At 41.8% G+C, this 10303-nt stretch overlaps 1 protein-coding gene across 1 annotated transcript; it reads right to left on the reverse strand.

Annotated features, from left to right (window-relative positions):
* Nucleotides 1–3694: 3694 nt before the first annotated feature.
* On the reverse strand, nucleotides 3695–4435 carry LOC109193886 (uncharacterized mitochondrial protein AtMg00810-like). Its single transcript, XM_019344713.1, has one exon. The coding sequence runs from the start codon at nucleotides 4433–4435 to the stop codon at nucleotides 3695–3697; it is 741 nt and encodes a 246-aa protein (XP_019200258.1).
* Between the last annotated feature and the right edge of the window lie 5868 nt (nucleotides 4436–10303).

Consider the following 10303-nt stretch of genomic DNA (forward strand, 5'->3'; position numbering starts at 1 on the left):
GTCCTTCTTGCACACCATGTTTCGAATCCCTTCCCCAAAATGGAGCCCTTCAATGGTCCTTTTGCACGGGTCGTCGCGATCAAGGAAATCTTCCAAGCAATCGAAGTATGCGCCGAAGAAGAAAAGTGCCTCCACAAATCAGTTAATGAATGACGGCGAGTTATGGTTCCCTTCCACTTTTGCCACCACCATCACTACCGGCCTAAGCCCTCGGATTCCGCTCATTAGTCTGTCGAGGCAATCGGTCGCCCGTGCGATCATTGTTCTCAGCACGATGTTTGCTAGCACCGCCACAACTTCCTCATCTTCTACCTGGACCAAATCTCCCCTAAAATCTTTCAAATTTGACAGGAAAACTTTACCGAAACAAAACGACAGATTCAAGGAGTTTTCGAAGCTCTGCAATCTCTTGCCGCACTCTTCCATCTTCTCCCTCTCTGCCACTCCAATTGCGGTTAACCTAATACGCTCGATTGGGGAACTGCCGAGTGCTCTTCCAAAGCTTGGATCAAAATCATCCACTGAATTCCACTCCGGATATTGATATCAACCAAGTGGATCTTCCTTGCATTATGCACACACTCGATGATGGCCTGGATTCCAGCAAATTGGATCACTTGACTGAAGGGAAATCCTTGGTAGCTAGCTAAGATTCCGGGACTGCAAGTCAATGCCATACTCTCTTGACACTTGGCTAACCGTTCCTAGCTCACCCCTCTAACCTTCCTGTTTCCTTCTCTATCCTCTCCGTTAGGTTTTTGGCGAATTGGAATGCGAGTATCTACACCGGAGTGTCGAAATCTACCGAGAACGAAACCCTAGAAGGCTGCAAGAAGGAGATATTATGAAATGACGCAAATACCCCTCTCTCAAACGGCCTCTAACGGAAATGCTGACGGATGACCAAAATTGTCCTCGTCACAATAAGTGTGTCCATAAATTGTTTAAATTTTTTATAAAGGTCTAAAATTGTCTTTGCCACCATAAGTCTATGACCAAAAAAGGAATTAACTCATTAAAATTTCATCCCCAGATTTTGTTGTTAGCAACCCTCCACCTCCCACACACACAAAAAAAAAAAAACCCACTGATATTGTTGCTCTTAGGATATGTTGAACACCACCAAAATGTGTGTATCAAGAATAATTAAGCCAAGTAATCCAAAATCAATGTGCACTACCAACCAATCTACAAAAAAATGTTGGTTCTCTATGAATATTTGTCATGCAACGCCTCCAATAATCTTTGTTAACAAGTTCTTGTATAGTAGACACAATATGAAACAAGGGGTTTCTAGCATTTATCCGATTAATAATCTTCTCAATGGTCACTTTTGAGTTACTCTCAAGTATCACATAACGGTAATTTTTGCTCCACGACATTTTTAAACGAGTAAAAGACATTTTTGGTCCTAGACTTATAGTGTCACGGACAATTTTGGCCCTTCATAAAAAATTTTGCCATTTTATGAACAGACTTATTGTGACGCGGACATTTTTTGTCGTCCGTCCATTTCGTGTTATTTCCTTCTCTATATTTCATCCTTGCCTGTTTTGTTCTTGATTTCAGAATTGTAATTTTCTCCATTTTCTCGCGATCGAAGCGATGAGTATTTTGAGGCATACTTTGCGAGCATCTCTTCACCGTCGCCGTGGTGATGATAGTGGCCGTGGTGGTGAAGGAACGGGATCCACTCTAGCAAAACTTGGCACACGTCGTTGTGGATCGTGACGTCACGAAGGTTTTTAGTTTCTAGGGAGGAGAGAATCATATCATCCCCGTGGGGAATCTTACTGCCCGATCTCATAACTAGCCTTTGCTTGTGGCCGTTACCAAAGCGGTGGTGGCATCGACGGAAGGGGAGCGTAGATTGGAGGTGGAACTGACGGTTGACCGGATGGAATCTGACTAGATTTAATTAGCGGCATGGCCTCGGTGAGTTAGCAGACCTCATGATATAGACTTCCTGAGTGAACTCTTTCAACATATCCGCATTCAAGTTTTCTGGCTTTAAGACTTTTATAGCCACCTCTTGGCTACAATATGTGCCTTTATACCTGAAAAGATTTATGATATGACCGACAATGAGTGCAACCACAACTGAAACTCAGGATAAGGATCATATGCAACTTACAGATCTCCAAATATTCCAGATGCAATTTTGTTTTCAAATTTCAAAAGCTGCGAATCAATTTCCCAATCATCAGTTCCATCAGTAGGTATTTTTACACATTCTGAATTTGGTTCAGGCACTGTTTGGTTATGATCGTTGTTAAGAGTAAGTATGAGTTCTGGTTGCTCCTACAACATATTTTCAGCAGAGTTATTAATTGCCCAATGATGAAATCTAGAAGCACTGAATCAGTATGTGAAAATATTATGGTTGATTCAAATCTTTCAAATATAAGCGAAAAGAAGAACTCAATGATACTAAATCTTTGTCTTATTATTGTAGAATTGAAGAAAGGTATCATCATCCCCGGGAGGGAGGAAAAATAGGCAGCCATTGTAGGAGATAAGCTGAATTGACGTAATTGCCCTCCTCTTAGATGGCCATTTAACGGAATTACAGACGGAGGACCAAAAATGTCCTCGTCACAATAAGTCTGTCCATAAAATGGCAAATTTTTTTATGGAAGACTGAAATTGTCCGTGCCACTATAAGTCTAGGACCAAAAATGTCTTTTACTCTTTTTAAACCGTCCGTACTCTAATATTTTTATCATATGCCTTTTAAGTGATGGACTAGACTCAATTCATAAAATATTCGACTGTTCTCTACTAACTCATTATCATATTCCAACTTATTTTTCAAATTTTGACTGGACAATTACCGCCTTTCAGGTCACGATGAGCTATATTCAATTCATAAAATATTCGACTATTCTCTCACTCATTCTCATATTCCAACTCATTTTTCAAATTTTGACTGGACAATTACCGCCTTCTAGGATTGGGAAGTTGGTCGAGGCGGATATTTGGACAATAACAGTAGCGGAAGTAATTGCCATAAGAATGAATTGGAAGAAAAAATAATAATAAATTTTGTGAGAGTTAGGCTCTGATACCATGTGAGAATGAAAAAAAAAAAGTGTATATTCAACATATTGATCAAGAGTTAATTCCAGAAATGGTCCTCCGATTATATTGATTTTTCAAAATTAGTCCTTGACTTTTAATTTCGACACTATACGTCCCTTGACTTTCAATTTCTTTCCAATTGAGGTCCTTTCGTTAGATTATGATAAATTGGACTTTAAATGAAAGGGTAAAGTAGTCATTTCATCTGCCTAATGTATAATTCTTCGTATTTCTACCTTGTATGCGCGACTTCGAACATCAGATTCACTTAATTGCTTAATCCCTAAATCCACTCGAAGAACAAAATTTCATTAGGGATTAAGCAATTAAGTGAATCTGATGCCTGAAGTCGCGTATACAAGGAAGAAATACGAAGAATTATACATTAGGCAGATGAAATGACTACTTTACTCTTTCACTTAAAGTTCATTTTACCGTAATCTGACGAAAGGATGAGATTGGAAGCAATCGATCATTCAGTAACAGAATCAGGAATACAATAATACTCTCAGGAGAGAGAGCTAAGTAATAGGCTAAAGACTAGGACATTATTCTATGTTACATAATATACACAAGATAATATAATAATAATACCATAGCCTAATACTCCCCCTCAAGCACAAGGCTGGTGGCACACCACATTGAACTTGTCACGAAGAATTCCAAAATGCGCGGCTGGAAGCGATTTGGTAAAGATGTCGGTGAGTTGATCTTTGGTTGACACAAAATGAACCTGAAACTCACCGGAGGAGACTTTATCCTGTACAAAGTGATAGTCAACTTCTACGTGTTTGGTGCGAGCATGGAAAACTGGGTTTGCACAGAGGTACGTGGCACCAAGGTTGTCACACCATAGTGTGGGTGGTGTAGAAGCACTCAAGCGCAACTCCCAGGTGACCTCCGCGCACACATCTGCGAGGCCTTTGTATTCGGTTTCTGTCGATGAGCGTGCCACCGTTCGTTGCTTCCGAGAGACCCACAAGACAAGGTTGGACCCCAAGAACACGGCATAGCCACTGGTGGACTTCCGGTAGACCGAACAGCCGGCCCAGTTAGAATCTGAATAAGCATGGATGTCAGATGACCTGGATGGAGAGATGCGGAGGCCGTAGTCAAGAGTCCCTTTTATGTAGCGAAGAACACGCTTAAGTAGCCCCCAGTGCTCCTCTGTAGGAGTGTGCATAAACTGACAAAGACGATTGACAGCATAGGACAGATCCGGACGCGTGATGGTGAGATACTGTAGAGCCCCGGCTAGACGACGATAGTGCGTGGGGTTGTGAAACGGATCGGTGGACTGACTCACCGGTTGAATGACAGCGGCCGGTGTAGCTAGAGGGTTGCAGTCGGTCATGCCTGCTCACTGCAAAATGTCACGCATGAAACGCCGTTGTGTAAGAATCATGCTTTCCAGGACGGCAAGAGTCTCTATGCCAAGGAAGAATGAGGGTTTGCCAAGATCTCGAATTTTGAACGCCGTTGATAGTCGCTGAAGTAGAGAATCAACCGAGGCAGTTTCGTTACCTAGCATGATGATGTCGTCCACATAGACGAGTAAGAAAACTCGTGAATCCCCAGCTTAATAGTGGAACAGGGACACATCTGTTTTGGAAGCGACAAATCCTGTTACAAGTAAAAAATCATGCAAACGGTTGAACCAGGCCCGAGGCGCCTGCTTCAGCCCATACAACGAACGCTGCAAGTGGCAGACATGATCAGGATGATAGAGATCCTCATATCCCGGAGTGTCCACCCGCATGATACGGCAAAAGAGATCAATATCCGAACTGTAGTCGGCTTGACCATCGGACTGAACGTCTCGAAGAAGTCCTCATCAGCAAACTGGTTGAAGCCCTTGGCCACTAACCTGTTCTTGTAGCGCTCGACTGTACCATTGGCTTTGCGCTTAGTGCGAAAGACCCATTTACACCCACGACATTCATGTTCGGTGTAGTAAGAACCAGCTGCCAAGTATTATTATGCAGTAAGGCATTGAACTCTTGGTCCATAGCGTCCCGCCATTGCGGATGCCCAACTGCTTGTGAGTAGCAGGTAGGGTCGTCAGTAGATGTAGTGAGAGCGTGAAATTGTTCCCCGGTGCCTTGTGTCATACGCCGCAGCCGCATGACATGAGCCCGTTCACGGGGCTGGGCCCTCGGCCCTCGCTTCTTGAGTGCACGAGGAATGACGGGGGGGGGGGGGGGGGGGGGGTGCTGTGGGAATGATACAAAGGAAAGTTAGATTCATCAAAGCGGACATGGCGACAGACATAGGTTTTCCTGATGTTTAGGCACATGCAGCGGTAACCCCTAAAGGATGGTGGGTAACCTAAGAAGACACACGGCTTGACCGGTACTCGATTTTGTGACGGTTATATGGGCGTAGGTAGGGAAAACAGAGACACCCGAACACACGTAGGTACGTGTATGTAAGCGGCGTCTTATATATGCGATAAAATGGAGTATCAAACTGGAGTGAGGCTGACGGAAGACCGTTTATGAGATAAGTGGTTGTTTCAAAAGCATGATCCCAATAACGTTGCGGGACAAACGCTTGGGCCATTAATGCCAAGCTAGTTTCAACAATATGCCGATTCTGGCGTTCTACACAGCCATTTTGCTCGTGTGTGTAGACACATGACTGTCGGTGCACGATCCCTAATGTGGAAGATAGTTTATGTAATTTTTGGTATTCTCTTCCCAAATCAGACTAAATGGACTTGATAGAACGCGAAAACGTACGTTATACCGTCGCCCGATAAAGATCGAATATTTTATATTTGTCCGTTTTTAATCGTAGAGGGTAATACCAACAGAAGCGGGTATTATCATCCACGAAGAGTACAAAATACCGGGATCTATCCGCCGAAATGACTGGTGCGGGGCCCCATATATCAGTAAAAATAAGATCGAGTACATTATGACTTGACGTAGCTACCCTATCTAAAGGAAAACGTGCCGATTTTCCAAGTTGACACGGGGAACATAATTTAGGAATTACAATATTATTGGACTCAACCGGGTAATCTCATAAGACACGGTGGAGGGCTTGACCATGTGGGTGACCGAGATGCTGATGCCAGACCACGGAAGAGGCACGAGCCGAGACGAACGCATAGTGATTATTGGGAATTGACAGCGAATAAAGACCCCCCGAGCTTGTACCTTTAAGAATTACTGCCTGAGTGTTTCAGTCCTTCACAAAAAAAAAAAAAAAAAAAAAAAAGGGGTGAAATTCAAAATAACAATTATTATCCCGAGTGAATCGATTAACAGAGAGTAATGACACTGATAACTCAGGAACATGTAAAATATTGGATATTTTTAAAGACTTATTGACCGAAGGAATTACTGCATGACACACATGCGAGATCGCCAAACCTGTGTCATTACCCACTCGTAGGACGTCATCACCGTGGTAGTCCTCGGAATGCGTGATTACACTAGAGTCCGGAGTAGCATGTGTGGACGCACTAGTTTCCAGTAGCCACGATGTGATCGTCGACGGCGCCGGTGTCGATCCATCACCCGTGATGGCTACGTGAGCCTGCGACGGCGGCGGCTCCGAGTACCTCCGGTAACAAAATGCGGCAAAGTGGCCTTAAGAACGGCATATTTGGCAGCGCAATCCACCGTTCCGGCCACGTCCACCTCGGCCGCCGCGTTGATTGCCGCCCCGTCCTCCTCCACCACGAGACTACCGGCCACCGTCTCCGTGTTGGCATCTGCCTCGAACCGCGTACAACGCTGAGGGGACACTGCTCGCCGTCGTCGGTTGGTAGGTCGGGAAATCATCAGTGTGGATGAACTTCTGCGCCTGGAGGTAGTCGGCCAGTTGGGGTATGGACACCGGTGTGCCGGTGATCGCCAAGGAGGAAGCCATGGCCCGGAACTCCTGCCGCAACCCCCGGAAAACGTAGAGATTCTGCTCCATCGGCGTCAAGCTCCTTCCGGCCAGCGTGAGGTCCTCGACCAGGTGTTACGCACAGCCTAAGTATTCCGCGGTGGAGCTATCACCTTGACGAAGCGTCTGAATCTACCTCAGCAGATTGAGACATCGGACTTGTATCGACGAGTCGAGAGCCTTCTCTGCCGCCATCCACATGCCACGCGAGGTTGTCTGTCCGAGAGCGAGATACATGACCTCCTCCGAGAGGGGGGAAATCAGTAGTGAGAGGATGGAGGCGTCTTGCTGCACACACACGCCATACGCCGGGTTTTCTGTGGAGGAGGAGGCGTCGTCCGTATTCTCGCCGGCGGGAAGTTCCAGGAGCGGCGACGGACATGGACGCGAGCCATCGACGAAGCCGAGCAGTCCTTGGCCTCGTAGGAAGGGGATGACCTGCGTACGCCAATACAAATAGTTGCGATGCGTGAGTTTGAGTGACACAAAATGGTGTGCACTCGTAAGGGTGTTGTAACCGGTGTTTGGGGAGGAGATGGTGGAGTGGTGAGGTTGCGCTCGGAGCTGTGCGACATTGTCGACGGCAAGGGAGAGAGAGAAGGGATGGGAGGATTGTTACTGGCTAACTGATACCAGATGAGAGTGGAAGCAATCGATCATTCAGTAACAGAATCAGGAATACAATAATACCCTCAGGAGAGAGAGCTAACTAATAGGCTAAAGACTAGGACATTATTCTATGTTACATAATATACAGAAGATAATATAATAATAATGTCATAGTCTAATAGAAAGGACCTCAATTGAAAAAAATTTAAAGTCAAGGGATGTAAAGTGTCCAAAATAAAAGTCGGGGACTAATTTTGAAAAATCAATATAGTCGGAGGACCATTACTGGAATTAACTCTATTGATAAATGTAAGAGAGAAGGTATAAATAGAAGCAATGCTAGCAACAGCTTAGACCATTTCTACATGAGATATAATCTAACCATCTAGACTCAATCAACAGACTAAATATGTGAACAAATTTTAATGTTTAATATAGGTCACGATTAAGATTTATTTCCAATTTACAATAATTATTCAAGCATACAAATACAATATTCTCTTAAAAATTGTATGACGAAAGAAGTACGACAAAAACAATGGTAATTCCTAAATAAACGGAGATGAATGAATCTAGCTAGCATGCAACACACCAAAGTTGCAACAGGAATTATGTTATCACTTCGAAACCTTTCCTTACCTTGAAACCCTCACAATTGACTATGACTATAAAATTGACTAAAAATTACACACACGTATTTAATTTTAATTTCAGTATAATTTTTTCTAGCATTTTTGAAAAAAAAAAAAAAAAAACTATAGAAATACTAAAATAGATAGAAAATAAAAATTTAATTCTACTTTATTAATAAGCAAAATTTAAAAATAATCATGAAAAATTCTACAATAATGGTGGGAATTTAGTACATATATTATATATATATATATATATATATATATATATATATATATATATATATATATATATATATATAAAGGGCCACATTTTTGTAAATAACTATCATTCTATTAAAAAAAAAAAAAAAAAAAGTAATGCGACACTCCTCATCTGAATTCACCTTTTAGGATCTATGTATGAGTTCAGGGATGGTCGAATAGGTGAAAGTCGGGGAACTTAGAGCGCTGCATGTTCATCTTTTGACTTGGCATTACTTGATTAGTTCTTCTTGTATTTGATTAATAAGTAGAAGGAATCTATATTGGGGAAACCCAACCGAATTGGTTGGACAATTGACTTAACAACTGCAAGGTTCCAAGTTTGATCAATTCTCTATTGTAAGTTGTATATTGGCCTTTTTTGGTTGATTCAATCAGTTATAGATAAGGCTAGATAGACTTCACCTCTTTGTGATCCTTTAACAGTTAACTTTGCTATTCAGACTTTACCTAAAATGTAATTTGAGTTAATACCCAAAATCGTCATCGACTATAGTGGTTTTTCTCAATTTCGTCCTAGACGACTTTGGTGACCTAATATCGACCCAAACTTTTGTGTTTCGCTCAATTTAGTCCCAGACTTTAGTGTTTTTGCTCAATTTAGTCCCTCATTTGTTATTCTGTCCATTAGGTGTTAAATAAATAGACAATTCAGTAATTTTAATATTGACATCTCTTTACTCATAGACATGTGAACTGCAAAATCTCTTTTTTTTTTTTACGAATTACTCCTAAAACTGCAAATATAAAATTTGATTTGTAGGTCCGGGAGTAATTCTAGGTGTAATTCGTACAAGAAAAAGGAATTTCGCACTTCACAAGTTGAAAGTAAAGAGAGATCAATATTGACGTTACTGAATTGTCCCTTTATTTAACACCAATTTGATGGAATAACAAATGGAGGACTAAATTGAGCGAAACACAAAAGTCTGGGACGATATTAGGTCACCAAAGTCGTTTAGGACGAAATTGAGAAAAACCACTATAGTCGAGAACAATTTTGGGTATTAACTCAATGTAATTTAGACAACGATTACAGACTTTTTCGTAAATTAAAAAAATAAAATAAATAAAAAATCTATACTAATTTATGAGAAGTCGGCGGTGAATTGAAGATTTGGAAAGTATATTTTCCTTTCCGCAATCAACAAGCCTAATCTATAAAACACGGTTGCATACCACACGAATTGCAAGACCCTTTCTAGCTCCTCTCCTCGAGTGTTGGTGGGCAAGTATCCCAATTGGTTAAAAGATGTGAGTCAAAGGAGAGAGAGAGGCGTGAGTGCTTGACTTTGATTGCGGCACACTAATACTTGCTTTTCTGGGTTGGATTCTAATATAAGTTTGGCATGCAAACCTTTCACGATTTTTCTCTTATTATTCACCCCCACTGTTTATGACCACATACATACAGATAGACATGCATACCAACATGCATTTCAATTCATTCAAACCCAAGTCTTCTTCTTCCACCCTTCTTTGAAGCTAATTAACTTATATATTGTGTACTGCATGCTCCTCAACCAAACAAAGTCGTCAATTAAGACGAGCTGAGGGTCTTCCATTATCATCATTTACAATCTTTCACGTTCTAAATATGCATCCATGGCCTTAGCTTGCATTTCATTTTAATCAACTTAATTATATATACATAGAGTCAGGTTCTCGTGCGACTATGTGATCACAAACCATTACGTACGCATAAATGAACCACAAAGTGTTCGAAAATGAATTATGAGATGTGATGGCCGGATTTTTTTGGGTATGGTAAATTTAGATACGAAAACAATTTAGAACTTTTAGCTACACTCTAT

Source organism: Ipomoea nil, unplaced genomic scaffold, assembly GCF_001879475.1.
Source record: "Ipomoea nil cultivar Tokyo-kokei standard unplaced genomic scaffold, Asagao_1.1 scaffold1932, whole genome shotgun sequence".
NCBI classification, from domain to species: domain Eukaryota; kingdom Viridiplantae; phylum Streptophyta; class Magnoliopsida; order Solanales; family Convolvulaceae; genus Ipomoea; species Ipomoea nil.

Bases quoted from the DNA above. Each gene is read 5' to 3' on its own strand.
- LOC109193886 (XM_019344713.1), bottom strand. From the start codon at position 4,435: ATGACCGACTGCAACCCTCTAGCTACACCGGCCGCTGTCATTCAACCG.